The sequence below is a fragment of the Macaca thibetana genome, chromosome 12, assembly GCF_024542745.1.
Source record: "Macaca thibetana thibetana isolate TM-01 chromosome 12, ASM2454274v1, whole genome shotgun sequence".
NCBI lineage: Eukaryota > Metazoa > Chordata > Mammalia > Primates > Cercopithecidae > Macaca > Macaca thibetana.
This window is the reverse complement of record NC_065589.1, coordinates 19,027,024-19,044,639: the sequence shown is the minus strand read 5'-3', so window position 1 is coordinate 19,044,639 and position 17,616 is coordinate 19,027,024. Positions and strand designations below refer to the sequence as shown.

The following is a 17,616-nucleotide window of genomic DNA, read 5'->3' as shown; positions in this document are numbered from 1 at the left end:
GAGGTTGCAGTGAGCCAAGATCGAGCCACTGCACTCCAGCTTGGCAACAGAGCAAAACTCTATCTAAAAAAAAAAAAAAAAAGTCTTGTTATAAAGGACACAATCAAATTAGTACTGATTGTCCCCAAGCGGATGGGAGGATATGCTGTGAGTGAAGAGGGGAAGGAAGGGTTAGTAGGTGGGGGCTTGTGAAGAACATAAAGTACCAGGATCCTATCTGATTCCTACTGATGGAGACGAGGACTCCTGCAAGGGGGCCTGTTATAGTGCACATGCAATTTTCTTCTCTTCCCAAAGTAGCCTGCAGTGGGTGTCTGCTTGGAGGTCTGAGCTACTCCTGACTTCTAATGAAGGAGGCTTCTGGCAGGGACAGGGGCAGTGTTGCCCTAATTGTAACTAATTTGTCATCTACATCTTTGAATTGTGCATAGAGCTTAATTTCTTATGTTAGGGAATTACACACTAAAGTACTTATGAAACAAACAAAAAAAAAAAACCCCCACCAACTTTGGATCAGAAGTAAGTAAACCTGATGAGTCAATAGCTGAAGATACGGTAGTACTGCAAAAAGGCAAAGGTGCTTGCTGACTGATGCCTAAGTGAGGTCGGGGAAGAATATGTATCTCAAATTAATACATCTTCTCAACTGCCAATCCTGATGCCTGAAATGTCTCCATTAGAAAATCCTGGAATTTCAGACCTAACTGAGGCTTTAAGAACAAAGCAGCATGGTGTAGCCAAGAGTGCAGGCTTTGACAGCTCCTGGTTTGTGTATAAATCCCAGATAGGAGCCTGATCTGCTGTGTCGTGTCAGTTTCACTGCTTTCCTTGCCTGACCTCTCAGTAAACTGTTTAAACATCACAATGAAGGCAAATTTCTTTTCAGTAGAGATGCATGTGCCAAGTTCTTATTTCTGCTTAGGGCTACCATGGAAATATGCATGCAGTTGAGTTAGGATCCAAGGAATGAGTTATATAGCATGACACAGAAGATTGGACAGAGTATACAATGGATGGAAGGTGTGTGTGGATACCTGCAAAGCATGGCATATAAATATGTTCTCTAAACTTTAAGCCACACGAGTATCCTAGATCTCTCCACTGGAAGGAGCCCCACGTTCTCTGGCTTCCCCCCATACCTAACTCCATGTATGATAAAGCATCAGACCCACATGGACGGGTGCATGCCTGAGACCTATGGTTAGTTGTGGGTTAAAGTCCACTTCACTACTAACCTGCTGTACAAATGAAGCAACTTATTTTACCTGAGCTTCCAAAGCTACAAAGAACACATCAGTCTCAGAAGGCTATGTAGAAAGTGAACTGTAATAATCCTTTTGTGGAGCAGCCACTCCATAGGGTCCAATTTATAATACTGAATTGTGAGGGAGAAACCCCCTATCTTGAGAGTATTTGAGAATAAAGTCTACATATTAGAAATACTGTAGAGATAATGCTTCTAATTTTCTGCTCACTTGCAGATTCTAGAATACCACAAAATTGCATGATCATTGGACAGAAAAGAATCTGGGCAAAATTATAAATTAGGAAACATACATTCAATGTTTTCCCCCAAAGCATCCAGGCTCTGGGACTGCCTTATGACAGTTCAGCCTTTTGATAGTTTAGGGATGGTCCCCTAGGCACACGCACACACATGCACATGATGCACATGCACACATACACACACATGTGTCCTTTTTTGGAAGTGGCCCATACTAAAACCTTGGGAGCTTCTCACGCTTCAACCCCAATGTCCCATTCCTCGGTTGAAAGGGCACTTCCCAGAGAGGCAGTGTAGTGAAGTGGTTGAAAACACAGATGTGACAACTCACAATGGTAAGTGACTTTGGGAAAGTTATTTAATCATTCTGAGTTTGATTTTTCCTGTTGTAAAAGGGAAGGGAAAATTATAAAGTAAACAAATTATAGTCTATAATTACAAATTATAGACTAAACAAGGCAAAGTTTGTACAGTGTTTAGTATAGAGCCTATAGCACAATAAGCATTCAAAAAATAAAAGCTATTGTTTATTTCCTTGTTTATGACCATTATTGTTTTGTTGCTCTATACATTTTCTTGCTGATGTTGTGTTGATTCTCTGTTGATGTGTTAGGTGGTTGACACTGTACTAAAGTGATGTGTGCTGTCATAATCATCCACTACCTTGCCCACTAGGGCAGGAGATGGGGCTGGTCTGTTCCCACCGCTACTGTGCTTCTTCACTTACCTAATGGTCAGTTTGGGGGTCCTTTGGCTCCCCTTAAGTCACATAAGAGAGGTAACAGCCTTGTTTTGGGGGGACCAACATGACCTGGGAACACATAGGTTCCTTTCAAGTCTGTAGTCATTTTTGATTGCCATCTACGCAGCCTTTTCTTTTTCTTTCTGTTTTTGTTTTGATGCTGCTTATGGGTATTGGAGACTGAAATTTCTTTTACCTATATAAATCAAGAGTAAAAAAATACCTAAAACAAAGACCCTATCAATTATATATTTGAGGAAAACCATGGGCAAGCATAACTAGTGGGCTGAGAGAGGATGTGGCATTCTGCAAGCAGGTATCATGATCACATGTATAAAATTCATTACTTCTTACCTGAATTGTCTGGTGAAGATGATTTTCTCTTTTGGCTTCATACTGCTTGCTCCATAGACATTGTATCTGGTTTTCCAGAATTAAGAGTCCAGAGTTGTCCAGAAATAACATTTATTAATCAACAGTAAAACACACAATAGAAAAGGCCTTATAAATAAAACTATATATTTATAATGCTTTATTTTTTTTTTGCTCCAGTACTCCACAAAACACTACAGACAGTAACAAAATAATTCAATAAATATTAAAAACTTTCAATAGAATTATAGGACACTCTTTATCATATGTGAGCATCAACAATGCCACAGCCATTAGATACACTATTAAACACAGTCATAGATATCTTTCTTGAATAATGGACATAATAAATTTTTTATCAAGGAGTCATAACATTTACACATATCCATACACAAGAGAACAGCTCAGAGGAAATGAAGCAGACTCCCCAGTGACCTGGGTTCATCTGCCTGTACATCATTTAAAGATATTACAGTGTTAACAGGATAGAAGTCAACACACTAAAGAGAAATATTAGGATTTGCTTGGGGTGGGAGGAATGAAAGTAGGGTAATTAATGAAAGCTGCTTACATATTTTCCATTGCTCTCTTAGCAATATGCTCCCTTCCCTTTTCTGCCTTTTCTTGGTTGAGGTATTCCAGCACTTTCATTAACAGATCTTCATCCAAGTACTGCCTATTTGGAGTATTATCATTCTTCGGGGGCCCCACAGGGAACCTTTTGCTCACCGGGGCCAGCTTGTCAGTCTCCTGAGAGCTGCCTTGATTCAAATGCTCTTTGATGGCCTGCTCAATTTGTTCCTCTTCCTGTAGGTCATCTTCAGATGAGCCTTGACCAGGAACTCGCTTCACTTGGTTTGAATTAATGATCTCAGGGTATTTAACTAGCATCCTGGCCAAGTACTCACCTAATTCTTGATCCTTGTCATTCAGGTTTTCATATGCCATCTGTCTATTTTCAACATATGGCATCCAGGCAGCTTTGGGAAGCTGGTTCGATCTAGATCTTCCAGGACCATAAGGGAGCCTTGGCAGAACTTTCTCCTGGTTATATGGATTGGGAAAATATGAAGTTTTCTGATTTGCTGCACTCTCCATCCCTAAAAGATTTAAAATATCCTCAACACTGAGCCCATCTGGTAGGGCCTCAGTCCCAGCACGACCAACTGTTTTAGGGTAGCCACTCTTGGAGAGCATCTTATTTTGGAACAGGTCTGGATGGTCTAAGTCAGCCTCTGAGATGTCGTCTAGGTCAACAGGAAGGTCAAGCTCCTGCTCCGGTTCCACTGATCCATTAGGCTTCTCCCCAGTTTTGAGCATCTCAATTAAGTCTTCCGGGGGTATCTGTAAATTCCTTGAGATTTCAATCAGCTGATAAATAGACTGAGAATCAAGAGGTTTTTCAAAAAGCCTGGTGGCCCTTTCCCCATTTTGCCCATTCTGTAACCTCCCACTTCCTGCAGCATTTACTAACCTTTTCAAATAAGCAATTACTTTGGAGACATCATCTGAGAGTTGGTCTTTACTCTCTTTCCGAAGATCTTCTTCCTGGATGCCAAGCTGCCCAGAGCGTTTCACCTCATCGTTGATTTGTTCATTTTTTTCTGTATTCTCTTTGCTGTCTCTCACCTCTTCCTGGGTTTGACTCTCTATTTTCTCCTCTACTGGGTTCCAATCTTCTCCCCCCACCACATCTTCATAGGCAATGTTATTAGCCTTGTAGATATCATCTTCATCGTCTGTATAAAGTTTTTGCTCCTCATCCATCCTCTCACGTTTCTGGTTGTTTGGTCCTGTCAGTTTCCCCAGCTCTTGGAAGACAGATTCCAATGTAGCAAGACTTTGAGGAGTATATTGTTCCTCCACTATTTCATTTGTGCGTTTAAAGGGGTTATCCCTGGAATTCTCTTCATACATAGGAGGGAATTGCATGTGCTTGAGCTTTCTTTCTGGCCACTGCTGTGTCTCATAATCATCACTTATGTCTATTGGAAAGTTCTTTTCTGAATTCAAGGCATAGGGCTTATTTTCTTTTGGTACAGACTGAGGCTCATTTTCAACCTGTCTCAAAGCTTCAAGTATTATTCTCATCCAGTCTTCTTCACTCAGTGAATCTCTCTCGGGCAAGTGACTTTCATCGCCATTTTCTTTTTGCTGAAGGGGGACGGAGACACCTTGGTAGGGATTATAATCTGGGCTGCTTTCTTCCTTATGAGCCTGTTGCCGGAGCTTTTCTATGTACTCCAAAGCCCTGATCATTTCAGGACTGGGAAACTTTTGGACATTTTCCAACCTGAGGTCTGGTTCTTTCTGAAGCAGCTGGTTTCTCTGAAATGAAGCTGCTTCAGCCCCAGAGATGAGGAAAATTAAAGGGATAAGAGACAGGGCTGCTCCAAGCCAGTGGGTCTTTGCTTCAGCCATGTTTGAAAGATTTCCTTAAAACATAGAAAATATGAGTTAACACAAATGAAACAAACTAGAAGACACTATAGCAAAAGAAATAACTGATCATTGAGGTGAGAAAAAAAAACATAGTAGATATTATTTCACATTAAGCTTAGGATAACTCTTTTTAAAAATTCATGAATATTTTCTACATGATTCCCACAAGCAAACCACAGGAATCTTTAGCAAAATTATTACTCATTCACCAAAAACTTGCATAGCATTCTCTTAATTAGAACAACAGCAAAAACACTGATATGAGATTTCTCAAATTTTATTTTTTCATTTACAGAACTTGCAGTTGGATGTTTAGTACATGTTGTTTCTTTATAATAAAGCAGCAAATACTTCCCAAGATGTTTTGATTATGTTATATAGTGAAGTCATTGGCAAAATAATGTGTTGGCTTAATTTAAAACACGCATGTACACATACACGCCCACAAACTATGTCCTTAAAGTTGTGTCAAAAAACATGTGGTTTATTTCCTGAAGTGTCCATCTAATTTTGTTGTTGAAACACAGCAGCAGTTACATGACCATATATGACAAAGTGATTCTGTTATATGTCAATCATACTGAATTACCTTGTGGGGAGTCCTATCCACATATATTTTTCAGAAATAACTTGTTCTCAATCTGATAGCAAATCCAATGATCCATAAATAACCTCTAGAACACAGGTCTTCTCAGATTCCAGCCAGTTGACTAAACCAATGAAGTTTCTTTTTGTGTAAATGTGCTAAACCAATAAAGCATTTTAAAATCTCTTTGCTCCATATTTCTTCTAATAATTTCTATTATGACTGTCTTGCAAAATGCAATTGTGGTTATACTTTTCATCAGCCCTCAAGAGTGCATAGTAAATAATAACAGATGCTACAGAGAGAACATAAGTTTTTTTAGCTAGTCTATTTCTGAACTTGTGAGTGTTCAGATTCAGTTTGTCTTATGTCTGTGTCTATTTTGGTATGGACCTGTGAAATCTTAAATCACTCATACTGTTTAGAAAAATCTTAAAATAACCACTATGTAAATCCCAATTCAAATAAACACAGATGATGTGCTGAATTCTTCCTACTTAAAAATCTCCATTCATTTTTTCTCCAGTGCCTTAAAATCTCACATAGGAATTGGTAAGAGGATTAGTTTTTATGTGCCTTACATTTAATATTGTTAACATTGAAAAAAACTATTTTAATATTTGTTATTTTGTTGTAAACAGAATGAATGTAAAAGGAGTTTATAAGTTTGTTCATATCTTTACCAGATCATGGTTTTGTGATAGATAAGCTAAGTTATATGTATACAATTTTCTGTTAGCTTAAACATCAATTATAGAAAATACCATTGTTCACAAGATCATATTGACGATTTTGTTTCCAGTTTTTTAGAGCCCAATAATGGCTTAGTTATGAAAACATTTTAGCATACATATATATTTATTTAAATGATTCACATTTACCAGAATATGTAATTTATTGAAAGAAAAATCTTGAAAGGCATTTGAGAGGATACTTCCAAAGTATTTATTATAAATGCATGTTTACTATAAGTAATTTTATTCATAAAATAATGAGGTTCAAGTAAAAATACATTATGCACTCTTGTTTATATTATTTCAGGATTAATTTAGCTTTGGTAATCAATTTTCAACATTGGGATTTGAAATAATAATCTTAAAAACCTTATTGAACTTATTTTCTCTGAAGCCACAATACTGAAATAGTCTTAACATATGGATTATATGCTTATCTTTAAAATCATTATCTTGGAACTGCACTTTGCTGTAAAGTTGAAGCACAATACTCCTTGCAGTTGTTTACACCACAGCCTAACAAGTGCTACCCTTTGCTTATCTATTCTGCTTCAGTTTGAATGACATAGCTACTGCCTTTGAGTGAGACCCAAAGGATTTTTTTCCCAGGTAGCAGCCCTTTCAAGTAGTAAAGATGTTTCAACAGCTCTACTACTCTCTATAAGGTTTGATTTAAAATTGAATTTTCTGAAATCCAAATAATTAGAACATATTTTTCCCCTGACAGCTATCATCAATATCTCTCAAGTTAAAATGTCTTTTCTGTTGAAATCAGACTAGAGCATTGACACATGCAGGTGACTATATATAATTTAAGCAATTCAACTAGTTGGGAAACAGAGAAAAAGAAATACTTGTCCCAGACTTTAACAACATATTGAACATCCTCTTTAAATCAAATTATAGTAATAACAACAATTTACAAAGTTATGAATATTTTCATCATGTATTCAAAGCTATCATTTCTCTGTAATTCATGGTCACAACCAAACTATAACCCCAGATAATATTTTGCCCTGGAAAAAGGAAGAATCCAGTGTTCAGGAAAATCCTAAGTTAATACCTTAGGACTAAAATTAGGAGATAATGATGTAAGCTCTTTCAAATATACAAGTTCAGAAAAGAATTTTATATGGTTAATTAATTCAGAGCTCTTGTGAGATGAATATCAAAGAAAAAAAAAACTAGTTCCAAAATTGGTTGGCTTTGTGACTAACATGCTTAACAGCCTTTGAATCATTGGAAACCTACTGTTAAGAATATTAAACATATAAATTACGCCCCTGGCTTCGTATCTGGCTCTTAGTAGCAGAAATAATAAATTTTGGAAAGAAACAATGTATTGGGCTTGGTTAACTTTACACTAATCTGTGTATTCACACTAAAATCCTTAACTTTTTCACTCCTTTTAATATGATTATCTAAATAACATTCTGGTTGGTAAATATCCAACATCAAGTAGTATAAAGCATAGACCCGATCATGTATCTACACATATGTAGTGTCCTCACATCGGCTGATGAGCAGCAGGTTGCTATTCAGTTATCCTATCACATAAGCTTGCCAAACAGTCTTTTTCTCCTCAACTAGGAATTAAAAGAAGAGCATGCATATTAGAACTTTCCAGTAAATCAAAGAGAAAAGCAGCCTTACCTCTTTTTGTTTATATGGCAGAGGAGCTCCACAGCATGTTCCTCCCCGTTCTCCGGGCGAGCTTCTCGGGCCGTTTCAGCACACGGACAGCTCCTCTGCTTATAGGGAGCTGCTGCGCCTGACTCCGCACTGCCACACTGACGTCACCGGGCTCAGCCACAAACCCCAGCACAAGCGAGCTTTTTCAAAGAACCGAGAGAAAATAATCACTTTATATTAAAAAAAAAAAAAAAAAAAAAAAAGAAAGAAAGAAAGAAAAGAAAAAAAAAAGTTGCATGCTTACGCCACCTGTCTTTTTGTGGCAAAAATTGCAGTTTTCCTTTTTCTTTAATCAAAACCTTTGAGACAGAATAAACTGCTCGGCACGATTTCTCTTACAAAGAAAGAAATGTGTGTCAGACAGACATAGCTAATTGCAAGACAATCTCATCTATGTTCTAGCATCTTGTTATAATAGTTTCTTGGGGTCACTGTTGTAATTGTTGTCGTCATTGTTATAAGAAAGTTTTACAGACAAGGATTATTTTTCCATCTTTGCCCACAAAGAAATTACATTACCATTTCCTGGTATACCCAAGATGAATGAAGGACACATTATAAATATGAAAGGCCATATTTCTTATCATGACCATAGCCATCATTCTTTCAAAATCATATTTTTTTGAATAAAACAGAGCGTTGTCTCTCTTTTATATGAGAGTCAACTTTAATAGCTTACATAGTTTTTTAAATGGGTATTTATAAGACTTCAAGCTTAGTAATTAATAGTTCTTTGTATCTCTCTTACTGTCTTTTACAATATCTGATCTCAGAAAGGGAAGCTCAGAAGTTGAGTGCTGATGAAAATACTTTCATCTACTAAAAAAAAAAAAAAGTCTTTTCACTGTTTGGAAAAAATGTGACACATACGTAACTAGAATTCATTTGCAATCGAAAGGACGTTGTACTATAAATATTTCCCTTCTCCTGTTGAATCAGATGAGTTGAATACCTTCCATGAATGTGAACAATCCAGGGAATAATACAGCAATTAACTCTCAATCTCTCAGATTTATAATTCATAATCATTGCTCTGCCTTGCCAGATAACCTGATTATATATTTCAATAATTTATATAAATATAAATTTTAAACTTTATTTTATTAAAGATATGAGTTTCTAAAAACTGTATATATTGACATATACTTTAAGAATGCAATAGAATCTTGCTATATAAGAGATCCCATGTGTTTCTGCTAAATGAACCATCAGCCACTGATTCAATAAATTGTAATACCTACTAGGTGCCAGATACATTGCTAAATGCACAATTGTTAACTAATACAAAAATGAGTGTTTTTTTTTTTTGCCTTTGATGAGCCTTTCATTTAATGGGGATGACATGCAAATAAACACACAATTTTCATATAAATTGGAAAGCAGCAATAGAGAGGTTAGCTAGCAGTATTTGGGACCATTTGGATAGCCAATAGGTTCAACCTAGAAATTCAGGGGGAAGCAATGCCATGGAATAAAAGGCCTAAGCTGAGAGTTCTCACTATCAGGTTTTCTTACAATGATTTCTAACTATGCTAGTACTTTTGAATTCCTTGAAAAAGCAGGAAATGGCTTAAAGTCTTATGGAAAAAAATCTTGGAAAAAAAACGCATCTTGATTCTCCCTATTTGATATTCCTAAACGACTAGGAGATCATCATTTTTGGATTGACATGAACTCATATACACTCAGACTGGGGTTATATGGCCAATTCATCCAACAAATTTTGCCTCATAGTGGTTTTTTAGGGCATGATCAAATGCTGGGTTGAAGAGACCTAAACATGACCCGTTTCTCAAGCATCATCTCAATGGCACCAGTTCATTCACTGACATCCTGAGCTAAGATTGTCTTAAATTTTAACAAAGCCCTGGCTAGCTGCTCTGAGTTTGACCTAATTTTCTGTCCAGCAGCTAGTTCTGTGTGACCAGTTCAAATAATCAGTATCAACACAGCCTTAGAAAACTTGGCAATTATTCTTAAAATGTTGAGTTAGTTCAGTATAGGTCTCAAAAGCCCTCAAGAAAGTCATCCTGTCCAGGCTAATTCATTTATGTGGAACGAAACTTTTTTGGCAAGAACCAGAAGCTACAGTTCTTCCAGAGTCAACGTCTTGCCTGGAAATATCTTCAATCATCCAAAAGACATGCAAAATCTCATTCAAAATCTCCAAGTAGATGTGAGATGCCAGGAGGCTGTTGCTGGGATGGATAGGCTCCACTAGGCTCAAGATGTGGGTAGAACAATAAGCCATTGTGGGCTATTGAATTTCTGCCTATCTTATGAGACTATGATGAATACCTCTCACTTATTGAGTTCTGTTACGGCCCAAGCACTGTATTTGGAACCTAATTTAATCCTCCTGACAACTGTAACAAGTAGGTATTTCATCTCCATTTTACAGATGAAGAAACTAAAGCTCAGAAATAAGTAAGTTGCCCACTATTTTCTGACTCATAATTGGTAGAGCTAGAATTTGAATCTAAGTCCTTTCTGTGGTATTTCTACAACAAAAACTATGATTCAGACACTGCTAGAGATGGAAATACAGAAATAAATATGGGATGAATTTAATCATTAAAGACCCAAGTCCAGAATTGAGTTTCTTTGACAAAAATCCCCAGTTGTCCAGTTGCTTTTCCTGGTCTAAGAAAAGCATAGGCATAGGCCTGGATTTCTATTTGGTGCAGCACCAATGGAAAACAAGAATAAACAGTAGATCACGGCCTTGATGCAATGGGGCATACATCTTCCAAATAAGAGAGCAGTTGTTGAATTAGGACAATTCTATTCACCAGCCTGTTTTTTCAAAATCAGACTACCCAAACATATTTTTTAACTTTTAAGTTCAGGGGTACATGTGCAGGTTTGTTACATAGGTAAACTTGTGTCACGGGAGTTTGTTGTACAGATTACTTCATCACCCAGGTATTAAGCCTACTACCCATTAGTTATTTCTCCTGATCCTCTCCCTCCTCCCACCATCCACACTCTGATAGGCTGTGTCATTCCCCTCTTTGTGTCCATGTATTCTCCTCGTTTAGCTCCCACTTACAAGTGAGAGCATACGGTATTTTGTTTTCTTTTCCTGCATTAGTTTGCTAAAGATAATGGCCTCCACCACTATCCATGTCCCTGCAAAGGACATGATCTCATTGTTTTTATGGCTGCATAGTATTCTATGATGTATATGTGCCACATTTTCTTTTCTTTTCTTTTTTTTTTTTTTTTTTTTTTTTTTGGGACAGAGTCTCACTCTGTGACCCAGGTTGGAGTGCAGTGGCGGCATCTCAGCTCACTGCAAGCTCTGCCTCCCAGGTTCACGCCATTCTCCTGCCTCAGCCTCCCGAGTAGCTGGGACTACAGGCACCCGCCACCACGCCCAGCTAATTTTCTTTTGTATTTTTAGTAGAGACGGTGTTTCACCATGTTAGCCAGGATGGTCTTGATCTCCTGACCTCGTGATCCGCCTGTCTCAGCCTCCCAAAGTGCTGGGATTACAGGCATGAGCCACCACACCCGGCCTATATGCAATATTTTCTTTATCCAGTCTGTAATTGATAGGCATTTAGGTTGATTCCACATCTTTGCTATTGTGAATAGTGCTGCAATGAACGTACACATGCATGTGTCTTTATAATAGAACAATTTACATTCCTTTGGGTATATAACCAGTAATGGGATTGCTGGGTTGAATGGTAGTTTACATCTTTGAGGAATCGCCACTCTGTCTTCCACAATGGCTGAACTAATTTACACTCCCATCAACAGTGTATAAGCATTCCTTTTTCTCCACAACATTGCCAACATCTGTTATTTTTTGTTTTTATAGATTTTCCAGTGTGTTATATTTAACATATTTCCAAAAGTTATTAAATTTTTGCCAGTAGTTATTTGTTCTAAAGGGAGCTATTTCTCAAATAGAAATCTATTTGGAGAAGAATTTAAAATTTTATATATATATATATACACACACACACACGTATATGTACACACACCTATATATCTCAATAGTTTGTTGATGTAAAATATTTTAGAGCATGTATAAAACATTACAATAACTTATAAATCTTTGCATCACTGAGCCTGTTTCAAGGAATGATTTAAACATGCCTTACAAAATTTTAATTTTCCTGTTAGGACTAAATTGCCAACTATCATGGCCGCCAAGAAATGAATCTCTATATTGTGAACGTTTTCAAAATAATTATGTACTGTCTATAATAATGGATTTTTACAAAATTAGCTTGCATCCTCACCAGGGTGCTGTTAATTTCAAGTTAATCATTCACAATTTAACTCTAAGTAATTAGAACAGATGAGTTTGTTTTTATGACTGGATTTTCTTAAATCTTGGTCATTTTATTCTTTGTTATTCAATTTCACACTTTATCTAGACAAGATTTTGATTTCTATCATTCATACAAGCAATCCTCTACCTTAGTAATCTTTTCATTTGAAACTTCTCCCTCTTACACTTCATTACATTTCTCATTTTGTTTCAATTTACATAAAAGCAATTGAGATCCAGAAAACGAATATGTCTTGTTTCTCCTTTTTCTCCTGTCTGCTTCTTCCCTGTCTCTAACTGCCTCCCTGCCTGCCCTTTCCTCCCATGGAAGACCAGACTCTCACAGAGGAGTCCGGGTGCAGCACGCTTAAGCTGAGGTCCTCCAGCATTCGCCTGACTGTGGCCAGCAAGGAGGGTGTAGTGTCCACCCCGGCCCCTCAGGGTCTTGGCTGCTTGTCCTTGCTCAGTCCTCACTGGCCTGCCTTCCTTCTCTTCTTGTTACATTTTTTTTTTCCTTTATACTCCTTGTTTACTCTTTACCACCTTTACCTTTTACTTCCAAAATTTAAATTCCATTCTTAGTTGTAGTACGCTTTACTAACAAATGACTGTTTCTTTAACTCAGTGTCAAAGAAGAGTGAAATATTTTTCCACTTCCCTTGCAAAGGCAGGGCCTGCAAATTGCTGTTTGGAGAACACACAAGTCAGAAACAGAGTATACTTTATTTAATAATGTGACTGCACAGTTTCCCAGACAAAATCCACTAGGTTCTAGGAGGTAGAAACTGTTTTCTATTATTGTACCCTCATGCCAAAAATATGTTTGTGAATCGAGTTGAATTAAAGTTTTCTCATTCCTACTACCAAAGGTTCACACATTTCCTCTTGGAATTTTTTAATCCTCTTACAGCAGCATCCTTATGCAAATGCACTGACTTTATTCATTTGCGTTGCATGCACTGCTAGTAAATTAAGTTTAGGTTTTTTTAAGGATTATTTTCCTCCACTACAGGAGCATTCTGTATTTTTCTAACTTTTGCTTCATTTCGTAAAATATTTTCCAAGTATTTGAGTAAAAGTATAGCACATACAAAGAAAATTGAGCTATTCTTAATTCCAGTATTTGTTTATTCTTTGTAATATTTTTGCTCTGCATATCAAGGAACCACATTACTGACAGCCCTAGGTGGACTAGATAACATTTAAGGCTCTTTCTACCCTTTGACCTCTTTACCCTGTGAAATGGGAGTCTGCTGTGAAATTTTTTTTTATTTGTCTAGTAGGTATTAAAATATGATTTTTCTCATAAACCCTCAATAAGAATTGTATAAACCAAATAAACACAGCCTCTTCTCTTCATTGACTTTGGATTCTTGGAACCATCTGGTACTTGGAAGAAAAGCAAGTAGCATTTTCTTAATCTAATACCATGAATGTTTGGGCATCTGCTCCCTCAATGGATTTCGAGAGAAGGAAGTTTGTGCACTGGAAGTTAATTACTTAGCTTAAAACAACACTGAATGTCTCAATCTTTCAGATTCTCCTGGCATAATTGTTTTGTGAATCAATGTTTTCAGCATTTACATGCCAATATTTTAATAACGAATTTTTTTTTTTTGCTTGGAAATCTTCCATCTACACTCTCTTACCCCTCCTTTTAATCAGAAGCCCAGAGAGATGTAAGAAAGTCTTCAAGGTTAAAGTGCAGCATCTTTATGGTTAAGTTTAGCATTTTGTGTCCAGGGCTCCCACGGATTCACCAGATGACTTTTCACAGTTCACTTAGCCTTTGTAGGAATTCTGGAGTGCTTTCTATATTGGCAAAATGAATATATCACTTCTGGAGGTAGGGCACTTGCATATATAATATGATGTGGGGAACTGAGAAAAGGCTCCTTAACCCAGAACTTTCTCCCCCAAATCCAGCCAGCCTGTCTGTATTCTACATCACAGATGGTTTGGGGTTTTTTTAGAATTTTTGGTACAGGGTCCTTAGGAGCTCCATTGTAAGGGATAATTCATTAATCAGTTATTACCTCCTTAGCAGGAATTAGCACACAAATCAAATCATCTCACTACTTTGACAATGAAGAAAGGACACAGGTCCTGTATACTACAGGGGCATGATTAAAAGCATGTATTGGAGTTGTGATTCTCAAAGGGTGGTCCCAGGTTAGCAATATCAGCACCACTCGGCAATCTGTTAGCAACACACATTCTCAGACCCCACCCAGAAGGGTTCATTTAGCATAAAACCAAATATAAATGTAAATACATTTGACCTTTCCCCACAGCCTTCCTAGAGACTGGCTCACCAGCCCATTATTTGCTCCCGATTTGGAAATGCTACTGATGTTTGCAAAGAATATCTCTTCCTGGCTTTATAGAGATTTCAAATTGATTCTTGCATAAATACAGATGGGTTTATCTGAGTACAAATTAGCTCATAGATTGCTATGATTGGAAAGATATATAAAATGTCATCCACTTTAACCTGGCTCATTGCTTGCATCTGCTTTGTCAAATTCCTAACAAACAGCCTTGCAGCATATAATATTAAGGTTCCTTAAATACCTCCAAATAAATAGCAACTCATTACCTCCCAATGCTCCCTATTCCACCTTTGGGCAAATTTATTCTCAAGTTTTGTGGGTATTTCCCCCCTTGTATTGGGCTGAAATATGATCCCCTGTGGCTTCACCATGGATCTGAGTTCTGCCCTGGAAGGCTATGTGGAGCAAGTCTTGGTCATCTTTTCTGTCGCCAGAACCAGGCCTCCCCAGCCAGTTTGCTTTTTCTAAATGAAACAGTTCTATTAAATTTTCTCCATAATTCATGGTGCTGGTCCTCAGCTCCAAAGCACAGTCTTTGGCCTAATTCAACATAAGACTTGAAAACAGCATCTAGCTCAGAGTGGCTATCCTTCATCCCAGTCCCCTTGCCTAGAAAGTTCTCCCCAACCCCTCCACGTTGCCCGCTTTTGCCCAGTCAACATCTTGTTTGTGAGGAAGCTCATTTCCTTAGGAGAATTTTATCTGAGTTTCCTGACTCGGCCAGTTCTCTCTAGAATATTTTCTCATGGAACCAAATATTTCTCTTGGTTAGTAGTTAGTATAGTTGCAATATATTATAGCATTTTTATTTGTGGGATTCTTAGATTAATGTCTTCCCAAATGACTTTAATGTCTTTGAGGACATAAAGAAGTCTAGGATGTAAGTCCATTATACCCAAAACCCAGCCAAACCAATGCTTAAAAATAATAACATTTACAGACCTGAGTTTCAGCACACACACACACACACACACACACACACACAAATAATAATAATAATAATAACAACATCTAAAAATAAGCATATCAAGATCCAAACTGACCACATTTCCTTCTAATCCCTTACCTCCTTCTCAAAGTTCTCTCCTAACTGATTCTAGTCTCATCCCTCCAGTTCAATCATGGAACTATTATCTCCTTGGCTTATTCTTGTACCTTATCCCTCTCCACTGTCTCACCCCTTTATTTCCCCAACCATTGCCAATTCTTCCCAGTTGCCCCTTTCCGGTTTATCCATTTTCATAGCCTCTTAGCATTCTCTTATGTTTGGCCATTCAAAAAATCTCTCCCCAGACTTTCAAGTGTCTATCACTAATCTCCTTTCATACATGCCTTTCTATTTCCAGGAAGTTAGGTGTTGGCACCTTAAGGGAAATAATATCTACTTCTAATTTGAACTAGCACTCAGGAACTACTGCTGACTGAATAACTAATGGGAAATGACAATGGGAAAAAATGAACGACAATGGGAAAAAAAAGCAATCAATGTCTATTAAATGCCTAAGTACAAGCCAAGGGGCTCCATCTTTTCAAATACCATAGCAAATTATCTTTCAACATTTTTCCATCGTGAGCCTCCCCTGCTCAACTGGTGCCAACTGGATTAACTTTCCATAGTTCAAGGTCTTCCACTGATTTTTTTATGCTCCCTCATACTTCTCCATTCCCACCCTCCCTAGATTTTTGGCTAGTACTATAATGTTCTCAACCAGAAGATATACTTAATCTTCTCAGTCCATCTTTATCTGCATCATTCTCCTTGCCTTGAAAATGTTCTTCCTCTCTTCCCCACCATTTTGATTCTTTTAAAAAGTTTTACTTGAGACTGGTGTAGTGGCTTATACCTATAATCCCAATGCTTTGGGAGGCTAAAGTGGGAGGATTGTTTGAGGCCAAGAGTTCAAGACTAGCCTGGGCAACACAGTAATACTGTATCCTCCATCTCTACAATTTTTTTTTTTTAATTAGCTGGGTGTAGTGCTGCATGCCTGTAGGCCCATGTACCACCAGCTGAACCTGAGTGGCTGAGGCAGGAGGATCACTTGAGCCCAGGAGTTCAAGATTGTAGTTAGCCATGATCATGCCACTGCCACTGCACTCCAGCCTATCTCCAAAGAAAGAAAAAAAAAAAAAGAAAGAAAAGAAAAGAAAAGAAAAACAAAGTTTTACTATATGTATCTTCTCAGTAACACTTTCCTTAATGAACCTTTACCCTTTGCATGCAGTTACCCCATTATCAGAGTACAGGTTTTTAACCGGAAGTCCATTGAATCCTATGAGATTAAATGCACGTGTTTATGTAAATGTGATCATGTGCTTTTTGTTGCAGGAAGCTTCAGGGCTATAAAGAAGTTCTCAAGTGAATCTATGACCTTGAGATTTTGTTGTAACTTTTAGTAATAGTCACCAAATAGTTCTGGCTCCCCTTCCTCCTGGGCTTATGATAGAATTGCACCGCCTGAACTCTTGTGATTGAGTGGCACCATGTGACAACTTCTAGTCAATAAGCTTAGAGATGAATGACATGTACCAGGGCACTTGCCCTCACCATAGATGCGGGCAAGTTTTGAGGTGGTGGTTGCTCACACAGCTTCCTCTGTGATTGGCTGCAATGTGCAGAGTTACCTTCCAGACCTTTCATGAACAGGTAAGGTGAGAAAATAAAGAAATAAAGTTGTTTAAGCCATTGATTTTGAGACACTGTTATCACACATAACCTAGCCCAGCTTGACTGATATAACTATTGAACACGACTGGTTTGGAATATTGTTATAGCATGAATGTTGACAGATTTTTAGTTAAAATCTTACCCAAAGAAAGGAGATAAGATCAGTTGACAGTGAGAAGCTTGTCCTGCTTTCCCCTGGGTGTTCATGTACTCCAAGGGGCCAATCAGATGCATCTGTTTCCCAGAGTATGAAAA

The 17,616-nt window shown here is 37.6% G+C and overlaps 1 protein-coding gene across 4 annotated transcripts in view; it reads right to left on the bottom strand.

Moving 5' to 3' along the window:
* Positions 1-2,763: 2,763 nt before the first annotated feature.
* Positions 2,764-17,616, bottom strand: part of SCG2 (secretogranin II) — a 468,897-nt gene continuing 454,044 nt past the window's right edge. For 3 of the 4 annotated variants that reach the window (XM_050752154.1, XM_050752155.1, XM_050752156.1), the window contains exons 2-3: positions 8,034-8,130; positions 2,764-5,053 (exon numbers count right to left, since the gene is read on the bottom strand). In XM_050752154.1, coding sequence (XP_050608111.1) covers positions 3,186-5,039 — 1,854 coding nt within the window. In that variant the 5' untranslated portion in view covers positions 5,040-5,053; positions 8,034-8,130 and the 3' untranslated portion in view covers positions 2,764-3,185. Of the gene's footprint in view, positions 5,054-8,033; positions 8,187-17,616 lie in introns of those variants that run through there. The other variant, XM_050752153.1, reaches the window with a different exon arrangement.